General features: G+C 60.7%; 1 protein-coding gene across 1 annotated transcript; it reads right to left on the bottom strand.

Moving 5' to 3' along the window:
* Window positions 1-9,084: 9,084 nt before the first annotated feature.
* LOC128898850 (histidine-rich glycoprotein-like) lies at window positions 9,085-10,026 on the bottom strand. The gene has a single exon (XM_054176010.1). It carries the CDS (start codon window positions 10,024-10,026, stop codon window positions 9,085-9,087), a length of 942 nt encoding a protein of 313 aa, XP_054031985.1.
* Window positions 10,027-17,273: the final 7,247 nt, after the last annotated feature.

A 17,273-nucleotide genomic window follows, 5' to 3' on the forward strand; every position in this document is an offset into this window, starting at 1 on the left:
CAGCCTCATGCTGCCCACTCCTGGGGTCTGCAGCCCACCAGCAGCCCTCCCACCCAGCCCTGCCAGCACTGAGGGCCTGAGGCAATAAACAGTCTGACTTTTCCCCCCCTTTTCTTAAGGATCCATTTGAGAGGGGGAAAGAAATGGAGCAGGAGGCAAATCCCACTTGCTGGAAGCTGGAGCTGGCACACAGCAGCCTGCAGAGGTCCTGGCACACAGCACCCTGCAGAGGTCCTGGCACACAGCACCCTGCAAAGGACCTGCCACAGAGCAGCCTGCAGAGGCCCTGGCACACAGCACCCTGCAGAGGCCCTGGCACAGAGCACCCTGCAGAGGCCCTGGCACACAGCACCCTGCAGAGGTCCTGGCACACAGCACCCTGCAGAGGTCCTGGCACACAGCACCCTGCAGAGGCCCTGGCACACAGCGCCCTGCAGAGGCCCTGGCACACAGCACCCTGCAGAGGCCCTGGCACACAGCACCCTGCAGAGGCCCTGGCACACAGCACCCTGCAGAGGTCCTGGCACACAGCACCCTGCAAAGGACCTGCCACACAGCAGCCTGCAGAGGTCCTGGCACACAGCACCCTGCAGAGGTCCTGGCACACAGCACCCTGCAGAGGCCCTGGCACACAGCACCCTGCAGAGGCCCTGGCACACAGCACCCTGCAGAGGCCCTGGCACACAGCACCCTGCAGAGGCCCTGGCACACAGCACCCTGCAGAGGCCCTGGCACACAGCAGCCTGCAGAGGTCCTGGCACACAGCACCCTGCAGAGGCCCTGGCACACAGCACCCTGCAGAGGCCCTGGCACACAGCACCCTGCAGAGGTCCTGGCACTGCTCAGTGCTGAGGCTGCCTGCAGCCTGCACCCAGCCAGGTGCTGTGCTTGATAAGCCTGCAGGATGGGATCCATCCAGAGGGTCCTGGGCAGGCTGCACAGCTGGGCTGAGGAGAACCTCAGCAGGGTCAACAAGGCCAAGGGCAAGGTCCTGCCCCTGGGTTGGGGCAATCCTTGGTCTCAACCCAGGCTGGGGGTGAGGAGAGTGAGAGCAGCCCTGCAGGGAAGGCCTTGGGGGTGCTGGGGGGGAGCAGCTGGGCAGGAGCCAGCAATGGGCACTGGCAGCACAGGAGGCCAAGGGCAGCCTGGGCTGCATCCAGAGCAGTGTGGCCAGAGCTGGAGAGAGGATCCTGCCCCTCTGCTCTGCTCTGGGGAGACCTCACCTGCAGGGCTGGGGCCAGATATGGAGCCCTCAACACCAGAGGGACCTGGAGCTGAAGGAGAGGGACCAGAAGAGGCCACAGAGATGACCAGAGGGCTGAGAACCTCTGCTGTGGGCACAGGCTGGGAGGGCTGGGGCTGTGCAGCCTGGGGAAGAGAAGGCTCCAGGGAGACCTCAGAGCAATTCAAAGCCAAAGTGCTTGCTGGAAAGGGACCACTGAGCACCTGCAGGCTCCAGAGAGCTGAGCACTGTACAGAGGAAATGAGGCCAAGCCTCAGGGCTTTTCAAAAGGGATCAACAAAACCACAAACTCAGAACCATTCTGGTTGGAAGAGACCTTTCAGATCTCTGTAGCTCTTACCAAGCCTGGTGCTCAGCCATGGCCCTCAGCACCAAGTCCCTTTGAAACACCTCCAGGGATGGGCATTCAGCCACCTCCCTGGGTGAGATCCCAGAGAGGTTTACTGGGGAAGGAAAAGCCTCCTGTACTGCTCTGGGAGAAGCTTCTCCAGGGTGCATGGTCTCCTCTGGAGGTTTTGAGGCATTTCCCTCTGCTGAAGGCAGTGCTCAACCTCCAAGGGACCTGGCAGACACTTCCCACCCTCTGCATTCAGCCTTCCAGGGAACTGCTTTTGGAGGCTGTAAGTGAAGTGGAAAGGAAAGGATCAGTCAACAGGTCAAGAGATGCAGAAGGGAGGCCTGAGTCTGAAGTAACCTCTGCAAAGGCTCTTCATGGCACAGAAGAAGAGCTGCTCTCATCCCCAGAACTGCTGGAAGGCTGCAGGCAGAGGCTGGAAGGCTGCAGGCAGAGGCTGGAAGGCTGCAGCCAGAGAGTGGAATGCTGCAGGCAGAGAGTGAAAGGTTGCAGCCAGAGAGTGGAATGCTGCAGGCAGAGAGTGAAAGGTTGCAGCCAGAGACTGGAAGGTTGCAGCCAGAGAGTGAAAGGTTGCAGCCAGAGACTGGAAGGTTGCAGCCAGAGAGGGGAAGGCTGCAGCCAGAGGCTGGAATGTGGCAGCCATAGAGTGGAAGGCTGCAGCCAGAGGCTGGAAGGCTGCAGCCAGAGAGTGGAAGGCTGCAGCCAGAGACTGGAAGGCTGCAGGCAGAGGCTGGAAGGCTGCAGCCAGAGGCTGGAAGGCTGTAGCCAGAGGCTGGAAGGCTGCAGGCAGAGGCTGGAAGGCTGCAGGCAGAGGCTGGAAGGCTGCAGGCAGAGACACATGGCCAGGAGCCTGACTCTCCTGTCATGAGCAGCACTGCAAAGCTGCAGTCACACCACAGGCCCAGCAGTGCCAAACAAGCCTCAGTGTGATGAGAACTGGGCACTGAATCCAGGGTGAAGGCAGCACCTCCCAGGGTGGAGGTCCCCCATCTACCAAGCAAAAGCCTGGGGTGAAGCATCTGTGGAGCTTGGCTCTCTCCAGGCTGTGACTTCAGCAGCTGTGGGGTGAGCCTTGAGGAGAGCTCTTCCCAAGCCTGACTGAACAGCACTGCTGAGCTGAGCCCCAGGCACCCAGCTAAGGGGGGACAGCAAGACAGAGTGACAGAGGAAAACACCCCAGGGACAGGTGACCAAGCCCAGTGCTGCTTCCACCAGCAACCCTTTGGCTGCACTGCCTCAATTCCTACCCCAAAGCTTGGCCTACCTGCTGCTGTTGAGGCTTAAACCTTAGCAGGACTCTGCCAAAGAACTGCAAGACTCAGACAAAGCTTTTAACCAGCACACAACACTTCCAAGGAGCTAAAGTCTCACACTTCCAGCTGAAGGCCAGCAGGAAGTGATGGGAGCTAAGGACAGAGGCTCCCCTGGCTCTGGCACTGATGGCTCCCTCTGAAGGACTTGGCTCTGAGCCCTGCTGCACACCAGGCACTGAGCTTGCAGGCTCTGCATCCCTGCACTCCTGGGCTGCTGGTTTCCCACTGTAAAAGAGGAGTCTTTGTCATCTGAGGGCCCCTCCAGTTTGTGAGGTGAGGCTGCAGGAGAGGGATAACCACAGAAGGGTCACAGAACCCCAGAATGGCTTTGGTTTGACCTTTGAGATCACCAGCTCCAACCCCCTGCCAAGGGCAGGGATGCCTCCCACCAGCCCAGGACTCCACCACCTCCCTGGGCAGCCTGCTCCAGCCTCTCACAGAGCTGCTGCCCTGCATGAGGAAGAGCAAAGTGGAATCACAGAATCAGAGAATGAGTTGGGAAGGACCCCGAAGCTCAGCCAGCTCCAGCCCCCTGCCATGGGCAAGGACACCTCCCACCAGCCCAGGCTGCTCAGAGCCTCATCCAGCCTGGCCTTGAGCACCTCCAGGGAGGGGACAGCCACAACCTCCCTGGGCAGCCTGTGCCAGAGTCTCCCCAGCCTCATCCTGAAGAACTTCTGCAATCCTTTCCCTCCAGGGACTGTCATTGATCTCTTTTCCCTCTCTTTTTTAGTGAGACTCAGCATTCCAGCTCCTTTGCTTCAGGTCTTACACAAGCTGAGGTCAAAGCCAAGCCCTGCTTGGGCTGCTCACAGCTTCACAGATTGGGTTGGAAGGGACCCTCAGAGGTCACAGAATCACAGGGTGGTCTGGGTTGGAAGGGACCCTCAGAGGTCACAGAATCAGAGGAGGGTCTGGGTTAGAAGGGACCCTCAGAGGTCACAGAATCACAGGGTGGTCTGGGTTGGAAGGGACCCTCAGAGGTCACAGAATCAGAGGATGGTCTGGGTTGGAAGGGACCCTCAGAGGTCACAGAATCACAGGATGGTCTGGGTTGGAAGGGACCCTCAGAGGTCACAGAATCAGAGGATGGTCTGGGTTGGAAGGGACCCTCAGAGGTCACAGAATCAGAGGGTGGTCTGGGTTGGAAGGGACCCTCAGAGGTCACAGAATCAGAGGATGGTCTGGGTTGGAAGGGACCCTCAGAGGTCACAGAATCAGAGGATGGTCTGGGTTGGAAGGGACCCTCAGAGGTCACAGAATCAGAGGAGGGTCTGGGTTGGAAGGGACCCTCAGAGGTCACAGAATCACAGGATGGTCTGGGTTGGAAGGGACCCTCAGAGGTCACAGAATCAGAGGAGGGTCTGGGTTGGAAGGGACCTCCAAAGGCCATCCAGCCCAAGCCCCCTGCTCTGAGCAGGGACATCCTCCACTCAGAGCCTTGTTGAGCCTCACCTTCAGTATCTCCAGGGATGGAGCCTCAACCACCTCCCTGGGCAACCTGCGGCAGTGTTCCAGCAGCCTCCTGGTGCAAAACTTCCTCCTGATGTCCAACTTAAATCTGCCCTGCTCCAGCTTCAAACCATTGCCCCTCATCCTGTCCCTCTGCAGCCTTCCTGGAGCCCCTTCAGGTTCACAAGGCTGCACCAAGGTCTGCCTGGAGCCTTCTCTTCTCCAGGCTGAACAGCCCCAGCTGCCTCAGCCTGTCCCCAGAGCAGAGCTGCTCCAACCCCCTGAGCATGCTCATGGCCTCCTCTGGACCTGCTCCAGCAGCTCCCTCTTGCCCAACCTCCCTGCAGTCAGGCAGGGACACCTCCAGCTGAATCAGATTGCCCAGGGCCACCTCAGCTCTCACACCCCCTGATGAGAAACAGTTCTCAAATCATCCTTTAGTGAGAATTTCTCTTCCTGGCAGCAGTAATCCGTTTGTGTCACCCTGGACCCAAATCTCCTTTGCTTTCACCACCCCTTAGAATCACAGAGCTGCCAGGGCTGGAAGGGACCTCAAGGCTCAGCCAGTCCCATGGCCAGGGACACCTCACACTGCAGCAGGTTGCTCACAGCCACCTCCAGCCTGGCTGCAAACACCTCCAGGCAGGAGGCTTCCACCACCTCCCTGGGCAGCCTGTGCCAGGCTCTCACCACCCTCCTGGGCAACAACTTCTTCCTCACATCCATCCTTGGCAGGACAAAGCTCTGCTCCTGCTCTGTTGTGCAGGGAGTGACAAAGTGAAGCAAAGAGAACACCTTGATGAGCCTGGAGTTCTGTGCCAGCTCCTCCTGGGATTCTCACCCAGAGAGATTCCCTGGATGCTCCAGAGGCACAGTCCTGGCTCTGGTGGATTTGCTGTCAGTGCTTGCAAGCAGCAGCTCCAAGTGTCTGTGATCCCTCTGCACTTTGCTCTTTTTCCTGGAGCCTGAAAGCTTAGGCAACCCAAAGGTCCTCTCCAGAGCTGGGAAATAGCATAGGCAGCAGGGCCAGGGAGGGGATTCTGCCCCCCTGCTCCACTCTGCTGAGACCACAGCTGCAGCTCTGGGGCCAGCTCTGCAGCCTCTGTGCCAGGAAGGCTCTGGAGGGACTGGAAGGTGTCCAGAGCAGGGCCAGGAGGAGGAGCAGAGGGCTGGAGCTGCTCTGCTCTGCAGACAGCCTGAGAGAGTTGGGGTTGTGCAGGCTGCAGAGGAGAAGGCTCCCAGGAGACCTTCTGGTGGCCTTCCAGGAGCTGCAGGGGGCTGCAAGCAAGCTGGGGAGGGACTTTGGAGGGTGTCAGGGAGGGATAGGACTGGGGGGGATGGAGCAGAAGTAGAAGTGGGGAGATTGAGCTTGAGATTGGCTGTGAGGAAGAAGTTGTTGCCCAGGTGAGAGCCTGGCACAGGCTGCCCAGGGAGGTGGTGGAAGCCTCCTGCCTGGAGGTGTTTGCAGCCAGGCTGGAGGTGGCTGTGAGCAACCTGCTGTGGTGTGAGGTGTCCCTGCCCATGGCAGGGGGGTTGGGGCTGGCTGAGCCTTGAGCTCCCTTCCAGCCCTGCCAGCTCTGTGACTCCATGAGAGTCCTGAAGAGCCTGAGCAGGGCTGCTCAAGGAGCCTGTGGCTGCTTCCCTGTTTCCCTTTCATGGTGCTCAGTGTCCCCTGTGTGGCAGCTGAGGAGACTTACTCTATGCACATCCAGCCAGGGCTGCTTTCCTCAGCAGGCAGCACATGGTTGAGCAACCAGCAGCTTACTGCCACAGAAGAAGGCTGAGTGGAGCTGGTGACAGTCCAAGTGCTGTCAGATAGCTTTGAGTCACAGGCCAGGCTTGCAATTAGCCAAAGCAGGATGCTCTGCACACAGCCTGCAGGCCACTTGCTGCTGGCTAGGAGAATTCCCCCAGCCTGCTCCCAGCAGTCTCCTTCCCTTTGGGGGACAGGCTGCAGGCCTCTCCTGGTCTCCAGCTGTCCTGGAGCAGAGAGGTCACTCTTTGCCATGTGGGCTGTCTGGCTGCCTGTCTGACAGCTTCATGGACCTTGGACAAATGAAGTCAGCTGAAGTCAGTGTGTGTGATGCTGGCTGCCCAGGGAGGTGGCTGTGGCTCCACCCTGGAGATACCAAAGGTGAGGCTGGACAGGGCTCTGGGCAACCTGATCCTGTGGAGGATGTCCCTGCTGAACACAGAATGCAGAATCAATAAGGTTGGAAAAGACCTCAGAGCTCATCAAGTCCAACCTCTCACCCAGCACCAGCTGATCAACTACACCATGGCACCAAGTGCCACATTTTAAACACCTCCAGGGACGGTGACTCCACCACCCCCCAGGGCAGCACATTCCCATGGCAAATTCCTCTTGCTGGAAAGAATTTCTTCCTCACCTCTAGCCTGAACCTCCCCTGGCACAGCTTGAGGCTGTGTCCTCTTGTTCTGGTGCTGCTTGCCTGGGAGAAGAGTCCAACCCTCTGACTGCAGGGGGGTCGGACTGGGTGACCTTTGGAGGTGCCTTCCAACCCAGCCCAGGCAAGGATTCTGTGATTCCTGGCTGTTGCCAGCCTTGCCAGGGTGAAAAGCACCATGGCCACGTCCTGCCATGGCTCAAAGAGGACTGACCCTGGACAGCAGGGGTGTAGAATCACCCAGGGTGACAGCCCATGGTGCATGGCTGATCTCACAGGGGAGCACAAAGGCAACTCTGCACTTCTGCCACCAGCCTGAAGCCAAAGGGGAAAGAGCATTACTCAAAGACATGCAAGAAGGAGCCCAGCCCAAAGCTGTTCACAGAATGGCTTGGGGTGGAAGGGACCTCAAGGCTCAGGCAGTCCCAGCCCCTTGCCGTGGCCAGGGACACCTCACACCACAGCAGCTTGCTCACAGCCACCTCCAGCCTGGCCCTGAACACATTCATAGGACCATCACAGGATCCTAGAACAGCTCAGGCTGGAAGGGACCTCAGAGCTCATCTGCTCCAACCTGCCCTGCCCAGGGACACCTCTCAGCTGCACTCAGCTGCTCAGGGCCTCATCCAGCCTGGCCTTCAACACCCCCAGGCAGGAGGCAGCCACAGCCTCCCTGGGCAGCCTGTGCCAGAGTCTCCCCAGCCTCACACTGAACAACTTCTTCTTCAGCTCCACTCTAACCCTTATCTCTGCCTCAGCTCCAAACCATTCCCCTTTGGCCTGTCCCCAGACCCCCTCAGGAGAAGTCTCTCTGCAGCCTTCCTGCAGGATGCTTTCAGGTCCTGGCAGGCAGCTCTGAGGTGCCCCTGGAGCCTTCTCCTCTGCAGGCTGCACAGCCCCAGCTCCCTCAGCCTGTGCTCACAGCAGAGCTGCTCCAGCCCTTGGAGCATCCTTGTGGCCTCTTCTGGACTCTTCCCAGCAGCTCTGTGTCCTTCTCCTGCTGGGGACAGCAGAGCTGGAGGCAGGGTTGGGGGGAAGAAGCCATCCACATCCCCCCTCCCTGGGCAGCCTGCTGCAGCCTGTCACCACCCTGCCTGTAAAGAGCTTCCTCATAATCCCATCGTGAGAGGGCCATTTTCTGAGCTGCAGATGATGTCAGCAGGAGGTGCAAAAGGGAAGGAACTGCCCCAGGAGCCAACTCCTCTTTTGTCTCTGAAAGCACTTCCTGGCCCCTAGCAGCTACGCTGAGTGTGACTCCCACCTCCTGGAGCTCTCCTTTGCTTCCCAGCAGCTTCAACTCAGCTTCCACCTCTTCCCCCTGCCCCGCTTGGTGTCTTGTCCTGTGCCTGACCTCAGAGGAAAGCAAATATTTATTATTGATTCCTTTGAATCGAGGATTTGGGGGGGGTGGGGGGGTGGTTTGGGTTTGGGTTTTTTCTTTGATTGGTTGTTTTATAAATAAATGTGCTGCAGCTTGAGATTGCTGCAGCTCAACCCAGCCTCGGCTGCCGCTCAACCCAGCCTCGGCTGCCGCTCAACCCAGCCTCGGCTGCCGCTCAACCCAGCCTCGGCTGCCGCTCAACCCAGCCGCGGCTGCCGCTCAACCCAGCCGCGGCTGCCGCTCAACCCAGCCGCGGCTGCCGCTCAACCCAGCCGCGGCTGCCGCTCAACCCAGCCGCGGCTGCCGCTCAACCCAGCCTCGGCTGCCGCTCAACCCAGCCGCGGCTGCCGCTCAACCCAGCCGCGGCTGCCGCTCAACCCAGCCGCGGCTGCCGCTCAACCCAGCCTCGGCTGCCGCTCAACCCAGCCTCGGCTGCCGCTCAACCCAGCCTCGGCTGCCGCTCAACCCAGCCTCGGCTGCAGCTCAACCCAGCCGCGGCTGCCGCTCAACGCAGCCTCGGCTGCCGCTCAACGCAGCCTCGGCTGCCGCTCAACCCAGGCTCGGCTGCCGCTCAACGCAGCCTCGGCTGCCGCTCAACCCAGGCTCGGCTGCCGCTCAACCCAGGCTCGGCTGCCGCTCAACCCAGCCTCGGCTGCCGCTCAACGCAGCCTCGGCTGCCGCTCAACCCAGCCTCGGCTGCCGCTCAACGCAGCCTCGGCTGCCGCTCAACCCAGGCTCGGCTGCCGCTCAACCCAGGCTCGGCTGCCGCTCAACCCAGCCTCGGCTGCCGCTCAACGCAGCCTCGGCTGCCGCTCAACCCAGCCTCGGCTGCTGCGCCATCCTCTGTGGGAGCTGATAGAAGCTTGGCTGCAAGGTGGGGAGGGGGGGAAGGCAAAAAAGAAAGCCTGAAGGCAAAAAATAGGCTGCTGGAGCTAAGGAGGAGCTGGGCATGTGCGTGGCGTGTGTGCGTGATGCGCGTGTGTGTGTGTGCTGCACGTGTGTGCTGCGTGTGCGTGGCATGAGCGTGGTGTGTGCGTGGCGTGTGCTGCGTGTGTGTGCTGCATGTGTGTGCTGCGTGTGCGTGGCGCGTGTGCGTGCTGCGTGTGCGTGGTGCATGTGTGTGGCAGGTGTGCGTGGTGCGTGTGCGTGGTGCGTGTGTGCGGTGCGTGTGTGCGGTGCCTGTGCATGGCGCGTGAGTGTGGTGCGTGTGTGCAGTGCGTGTCCGTGGCGTGTGAGTGTGGTGCGTGTGTGCAGTGCGTGTGCGTGGCGCGTGAGTGTGGTGCATGTGTGCAGTGCCTGTGCGTGGCGCGTGTGTGCGGTGCGTGTGTGCGGTGCTTGTGCGTGGCGTGTGAGTGTGGTGCATGTGTGGTGCGTGTGCGTGGTGCGTGTGTGCGGTGCCTGTGCGTGGCGCGTGAGTGTGGTGCATGTGTGTGCGGTGTGTGTCCGTGGCGCGTGAGCGTGGAGCATGTGTGTGGCACGTGAGTGTGGTGCATGTGTGCGGTGCCTGTGCGTGGCGTGTGAGTGTGGTGCATGTGTGCAGTGCGTGTCCGTGGTGTGTGAGTGTGGTGCGTGTGTGCAGTGCGTGTCCGTGGCGTGTGAGTGTGGTGCGTGTGTGCAGTGTGTGTCCGTAGCGCGTGCGCGTGGTGCACGTGTGTGGCGCGTGTGTGCGGTGCCTGTGCGTGGCGCGTCAGTGTGGTGCATGTGTGGTGCGTGTGTGTGGTGCGTGTGTGCGGTGCTTGTGCGTGGCGTGTGAGTGTGGTGTGTGTGTGCGGTGTGTGTCCGTGGCGCGTGAGCGTGGAGCATGTGTGTGGCACGTGAGTGTGGCGCGTGTGTGCGGTGCGTGTCCGTGGCGTGTGAGCGTGGTGTATGTGCATGGTGCGTGTGTGTGGTGCATGTGCGTGGTGCGTGCGCGCCACGTGTGTGTGTGGTGCGTGCGTGTGACTTGTGTGTGGCGCGTGTGCATGGCGCATTGCATCGCCTACGCGCATGGTGCACGCGTGGCGCGTGTGCGTGCTGCGAGTGGCACGTGTGCGTGGTGCGTGAGCGTGGCGTGTGTGCGTGGCGCGTGGGCGTGGTGCTTGGTGCGTGCGTGTGGCACGCGCCTGGTGCCTGCGTGGTGCGTGTGTGTGGCGCGTGTGCATTGCGCGTGTTTCGTGGCGCATGTCTGTGCTCTGTGCGTGGTGAGTGTGCGTGGCGCGTGTGCGTGGCGCGTAGCGTATGTGTGTGCCGCGTGTGTGTGGTGCGCGTGCGTGGTGCGTGTGTGTAGTGCCTGAGTGGTGCGTGTGCGTGGCGCGTGTGTGGTGCATGTGCATCGCCTGTCTGAGCTTTGTGTGCGTGGGGCGTGTGTGCGTGGGGCGTGTGCGCGGGGCGTGTGCGCGGGGCGTGAGATTGGCGCGTGTGCGTGGCGCAGGCGTGGTGCGCGTGCGTGGCGGGTGTGTGGTGCATGTGCATCGCCTGTCTGAGCTTTGTGTGTGTGGGGCGTGTGTGCGTGGGGCGTGTGCGCGGGGCGTGTGCGTGGGGCGTGAGATTGGCGCGTGTGCGTGGCGCAGGCGTGGTGCGCGTGCGTGGCGCGTGTGTGGTGCATGTGCATCGCCTGTCTGAGCTGTGTGTGCGTGGGGCGTGTGTGCGTGGGGCGTGTGTGCGTGGGGCGTGTGCGTGGGGCGTGAGATTGGCGCGTGTGCGTGGCGCAGGCGTGGTGCGCGTGCGTGGTGCGTGTGCGGTGCATGTGCATCGCCTGTCTGAGCTGTGTGTGCGTGGGGCGTGTGCGCGTGGGGCGTGTGCGCGGGGCGTGAGATTGGCGCGTGTGCGTGGCGCAGGCGTGGTGCGCGTGCGTGGCGGGTGTGCGTGGCGCGTGTGTGGTGCATGTGCATCGCCTGTCTGAGCTGTGTGTGCGTGGGGCGTGTGTGCGTGGGGCGTGTGCGCGGGGCGTGTGCACGGGGCGTGAGATTGGCGCGTGTGCGTGGCGCAGGCGTGGTGCGCGTGCGTGGCGGGTGTGCGTGGTGCGTGTGTGGTGCATGTGCATCGCCTGTCTGAGCTGTGTGTGCGTGGGGCGTGTGTGCGTGGGGCGTGTGCGCGGGGCGTGTGCGCGGGGCGTGAGATTGGCGCGTGTGCGTGGCGCAGGCGTGGTGCGCGTGCGTGGCGGGTGTGCGTGGCGCGTGTGTGGTGCATGTGCATCGCCTGTCTGAGCTGTGTGTGCGTGGGGCGTGTGTGCGTGGGGCGTGTGTGCGTGGGGCGTGTGTGCGCGGGGCGTGTGCGCGGGGCGTGAGATTGGCGCGTGTGCGTGGCGCAGGCGTGGTGCGCGTGCGTGGCGGGTGTGCGTGGCGCGTGGGGCATGTGTGTGGTCAGGCGTGGGGAGCTGGGCTCCAGCCTGGCTCTTCCTGCAGGCCTGCTGTGGGAAAGGTGAAGGTCTGGCTGGGCTGAGGGAAATCCCAGCATGGGAGGGCTTGGAAGGGGCCTCTGGGGATCACTGAGTCCAACCCCCTGCCAGGGCAGGGTCCCCCAGGGCAGATCTCACAGGAACACATCCAGGAGGGTTTGGAAAGTCTCCAGAGATGGAGACTCCATCACCCCTCTGGGCAGCCTGCTCCAGGGCTCTGCCACCCTTCAGATCAACATTCACAGTGTCACAGAATCACCAAGGCTGGAAGAGACCTCAAAGCTCATCAAGTCCAAGCTGGCACCACAGAGCTCATGACTAAGCCATGGCTCCAAGTGCCACATCCAATCCCCTCTGGAACACCTCCAGGGATGGGGACTCCACCACCTCCCTGGGCAGCACTTTCCAATGGCTAACAACTCTCTCTGGGAAGAACTTTCTCCTCACCTCCAGCTTAAACTTCCCCTGGCACAGCTTGAGACTGTGTCCTCTTGTTCTGCTGCTGGCTGCCTGGCAGAAGAGCCCAACCCCCAGCTGGCTCCAACCTCCCTTCAGGGAGTTGCAGAGAGCAAGAAGGTCTCCCCTGAGCCTCCTCTTCTGCAGGCTAAGCAACCCCAGCTCCCTCAGCCTCTCCTCCCAGGGCTGTGCCCCAGACCCCTCCCCAGCCTCCTTGCCCTTCTCTGGACACCTTCAAGTCTCTCAATGTCCTTCTTAAAGAAGTCCCTCCTCATGTTCAGCTGAGCTTCTGATGTTCAGTCTGTGCCCACTGCCCCTTGTGCTGCCCCTGGGCACCACTGAACACAGCCTGGCCCCATCCTCCTGACCCCCACCCCTGGAGTATTGATCAGCATTGATCAGATCCCCCTCAGGCTGCTCTCCTCCAGGCTCCACAGCTCCCAACTCTCTCAGCCTTTGCCCCTCCCAGAGCTGTTCCAGTGCCCTCAGCCCCTTGGTAGCCCTTTGCTGTGCCCTCTCCAGCAAGTCTCTGTCCCTCCTGAGCTGGGGAGCACAGAACTGGACCCAGGACTCCAGATGTGGCTTCAGCAGGGCAGAGTAGAGGGGGAGGAGAACCTCCCTTGCCCTGCTGACCACACTCTTCTTGATGCCCTCCAGGATGCCCTTGGCCTTCTTGGCCACCAGGGCACATTGCTGGCTCATGGCCACCCTGTTGACCACCAGCACTCCCAGCTCCTTCTCCCCAGAGCTGCTCTCCAGCAGCTCAGCCTCCAACCTGCACTGATCCATGGGGTGCAGGACTCTACACTTGGCCTCAGTGAATTCCTTGGCACTGCCCCCCAGCCAGCTCCCCAGCCTGGCCAGCTCACACTGGGTGATGGTTTTGACCTCCATGCAGCTACCTCTCCTGAGAGATTCTGGCTGAGGACAGGTGCCTGGTGCCAGTGCAGAGCACAGCCTGGCTTCAGAGCTCTGGGGGTGCTGCCCTCCCACTCCTGCATCTGCCACCACAGCTCTGAACCAGAGGGGCAGTTGGGCTCCCCAGGTCAGGAGAGGCAGGGATCTGCTGGAGAGAGTCCAGGGGAGGCTACAAGGGTGAATGGGGGACTGGAAGGTCTCTGCTGTGAGGAAAGGCTGAGAGCCCTGGGGGTGGTTAGCTTGGAGGAGAAAAGGCTGAGAGGAGATCTTATTAATGCCTACAACTATCTGAGGGGTGGGGGGCAAGAAGCAGGGGCCAGGATCAGTGTCCTGTGATAGGACAAGGGGCAGTGGACACAAACTGCAACCCAGGAGGTTCCACCTCAGCATGAGGGAAAACTCTTCACTGTGAGGGTGCCAGAGCCTGCAGCAGGCTGCCCAGAGAGGTTGTGGAGTCTCCTTCTCTGGAGCCTTTCCAGCCCAGTCTGGATGTGTTCCTGTGTGACCTGGGCTGGATTCTATGCTCCTGCTCTGGCAGGGGGTTGGACTGGATGATCTCTTTGGGTCCCTTCCAACCCCTCCCATGCTGTGACTGTCATCTCCTGGCCTGGGTGTGAGGTGACTATGAAACCTTGAATGGCTGTGAGCTGTGCTCAGCCCCTGCAGATCCTTCCAGAGATGACCATTTTGATCTGGCTAACAGGAGTCTCTGGTCAGGGCAAGGCAGGTGCAATGCAGAGCCACTAAACCCGAGCCTGGTTGGCGTCTCTTGCAGTGCCTCAGCCTTCCTTTCCCTGGGGGGGCTTTGCACAGAGGTCTCCCACCCTCTGCAACCTGCTTTAGTGACAACAGCGAGGAAGAATTACAACAGAAGGACCCTGGGTTTAGAACAACCCCCAGGGAGGGCACAGGGGGCTCAGAGCTGTGGCCTCGTGTCCTGCCCTGATTTCATCACTGTCCCACAGCACATCCTGGTCCCCAGGCTGGTGCAGGATGGGTTCCATGGAAGGACCATTCAGTGGGTACAGAACTGGCTTGATGGCCTCACCCAAAGGGTGACTGGCAATGGTCCAAGGCCAAGTGGAGGCCAGGGACAAGTGGAGTCCCTCAGGGATCAGCACTGGGACCAGTCCTGTTTGACATCTGTGTTGGTGCCATGGAGAGTGGCACTGAGGCTCCCTCAGCACCAAGCTGTGTGGTGCTGCTGACAGCTGGAGGCAAGGATCCATCCAGAGGCACCTGGGCAGGCTGCAGAGCTGGGCCCAGGACAACCTCAGGAGATTCAACAAGGTCCTGCAGCTGGGGCAGGGCAATCCCAGGCACTGCTAGAGGCTGGGCAGGGACTGGCTGGAGAGCAGCCCTGGAGGAAAGGCCTTGGGGGTGCTGGGGGAGGAGAAGCTCAGCAGGAGCCAGCAGGGAGCACTTGCAGCCCAGAGAGCCAAGCAGAGCCTGGGCTGCAGCAAGAGAAGTGTGGCCAGCAGGGCCAGGGAGGGGATTCTGCCCCTCTGCTCCACTCTGCTGAGACCACAGCTGCAGCTCTGGGGCCAGCTCTGCAGCCTCTGTGCCAGGAAGGCTCTGGAGGGGCTGGAAGGTGTCCAGAGCAGGGCCAGGAGGAGGAGCAGAGGGCTGGAGCTGCTCTGCTCTGCAGACAGCCTGAGAGAGTTGGGGTTGTGCAGGCTGCAGAGGAGAAGGCTCCCAGGAGACCTTCTGGTGGCCTTCCAGGAGCTGCAGGGGGCTGCAAGCAAGCTGGGGAGGGACTTTGGAGGGTGTCAGGGAGGGATAGGAGTTGGGGGGATGGAGCAGAAGTAGAAGTGGGGAGCTTGAGATTGGCTGTGAGGAAGAAGTTGTTGCCCAGGAGGGTGGTGAGAGCCTGGCCCAGGCTGCCCAGGGAGGTGGTGGAAGCCTCCTGGCTGGAGGTGTTTGCAGCCAGGCTGGAGGTGGCTGTGAGCAACCTGCTGTGGTGTGAGGTGTCCCTGCCCATGGCAGGGGGCTGGGGCTGGCTGAGCCTTGAGGTCCCTTCCAGCCCTGCCAGCTCTGTGATTCATGAGGAAATGCAATTCCTGGCTCCCTCCTGATGGGACCCCAAAGCTTGCTGAGGTGAGGAGCTGTGCAGCCTCAGCCCTTTGCAGAGCAGCAGCAGCTTGGGGTTATTTTTAACCCAGAGCTCTCTGTACTGAAGGGGGAGGAAGCAACGGGAAAGGGAAGAGACTGCCTTGGAAATGTGTGATGTGCAGACTGCAAGCAGGCCCTGCAGATCCAAGCCTTGTCTAAATACACCACAGAATCACAGCATGGGAAGGGCTGGAAGGGACCTCTGGAGATTATCCATCCCAACTCCCCTCCCAGAGCAGGGCACCCAGGGCAGGGCTCACAGAACACATCCAGGGGGGTTGGAAAGGCTCCAGAGGAGACTCCACAACCTCTCTGGGCAGCTCCAGGCTCTGGCAGCCTCACAGGGCAAAGTTTCCCCTCCTGTTGCCCTGGCACCTCCTCTGCTCCAGCTTGCCCCCAGTGCCCCTTGTGCTGTGCTTGGCCAGCCCTGAGCAGAGCCTGGCTCCAGCCCTGCACATCTTTAGCCCCAGCACTGAGGGCAGCCCTCAGGCTGCTCTGCTCCCAGCTCCCAGCCCCAGCTGCCTCAGCTGTGCTCACAGGAGAGGTTCCACTGCCTGCAGCAGCTCTGTGCCTCTGCCCTGGACTCTCTCAAACAATTCCCTGAGGTCCTGCTGGAGCTGAGGGGCTCAGAGCTGGACACAAGGTTCCAGCTGTGGCCTCAGCAGGGCAGAGCAGAGTGGGAGGAGAACCTGTGAGTAGGAGGCAAGGCTGATAATCTCTCTTCCTGGTGCTGTTTAAAGGCTTAAAGGAGCAGGAGTGATTGCTCTCCAATGGACTAAATTGGATTAAAACCAAGAACAACAACAAAAGATAACCTGTACTGATCCATGGAGGTGATTCTGCCCTTCTGCTCTGCTGGGAACACACCTCAAATCCTGCCTCCAGCTCTGCTGTACCCAGCAGGAGAAGGACACAGAGCTGTTGGAGAGAGCCCAAAGGAGGCCACAAGGATGCTCCAAGGGCTGGAGCAGCTCTGCTGGGAGCACAGGCTGAGGGAGCTGGGGCTGTGCAGCCTGCAGAGGAGAAGGCTCCAGGGGCACCTCAGAGCTGCCTGCCAGGACCTGAAGGCATCCTGCAGGAAGGCTGCAGAGAGACTTCTCCTGAGGGGGTCTGGAGCCAGGCCAAAGGAGAATGGTTTGGAGCTGAGGCAGAGCAGGGTTAGAGTGGAGCTGAGGAAGAAGTCGTTCAGCAGGAGGGAGCTGAGACTCTGGCACAGGCTGCCCAGGGAGGCTGTGGCTGCCTCCTGCCTGGGGGTGTTGAAGGCCAGGCTGGATGAGGCCCTGAGCAGCTGAGTGCAGCTGAGATGTTGAATCCCTGAGGTCCCTTCCAACCTGAACCATTCCATGAAGAATGATGGAATTTATCACTTGAAAGCAAAGCTCCACCCAGGATCTTTATCAGCATCCAGCCTTGACTTCGATGCCCTGCAGTAAATGTGCTCCTGTTGTCCAGCACCTTCCCAGCCTCTAATTTCTGAAGTAATGAGTCATTTACCAAAGTGCCTGACTCACTCTTTCAGGCTGTCTTCACTTGCTATCAGGCTGCTGTGCCAAGCATGGCTGCACATCTAAATGTCACTGCTTCCTTCCACGCTGCAGGTAGTGCTATTCTTAGGTCCTCCTGAGCTTCTGCCCAGCATTTAAAACCCACCCAAGCCAACCGAGCCAAGGCAACCCCTTGCTGCCAGCACAGCTCCCAGGAGCATTGCTGTGTGATCCATCCAGTGCATGCCTGGGAAGCATCTTGCATGGGTGTTGGGTGCTCCATCCAGCAGCCTGCACTCTGCACAGGGTGGAGTGTGCCTTGCATGCCACAGCTGATCAGGGGCATGGCTCCTGCTGGCTGCCCTTATCTTTAAAGGCACAGCAGACTGACAGCTATCAATCTAGGCCATGGGGCCCCTTCCTTCTTCCTGCTGCCCTTCCTGCCTTTAACCTTCTGCACCCAAGTTCCAACTCCAAGCTGTGCATCACCCAAGAGGTGATGACAGTTCAGGTGCCAGCCCTGTGCGTGGCAAAGGAGAGGAGCTTGGCACAAATGACCTCCTGTGTGCCAGCACAGCCACACCTGCCCCAGGAGCCTGCTGGCATGGTGGCACTGAGGAGCTGCACATTAGTGCCCTGATAATGAGCGTACCTATGTCATGAGAGGCCACCCCAAACTGCCATGACTGAAAGAGACCTGTCCCAGGGTGCTGGCACAGCAAGGCACAGACAGGAGTCACTCACTTGGGTCCCCTCCCTCCCCAAACATTGGACT

The sequence above is a fragment of the Dryobates pubescens genome, chromosome 34 (genome assembly GCF_014839835.1).
Source record: "Dryobates pubescens isolate bDryPub1 chromosome 34, bDryPub1.pri, whole genome shotgun sequence".
Lineage (NCBI taxonomy): Eukaryota > Metazoa > Chordata > Aves > Piciformes > Picidae > Dryobates > Dryobates pubescens.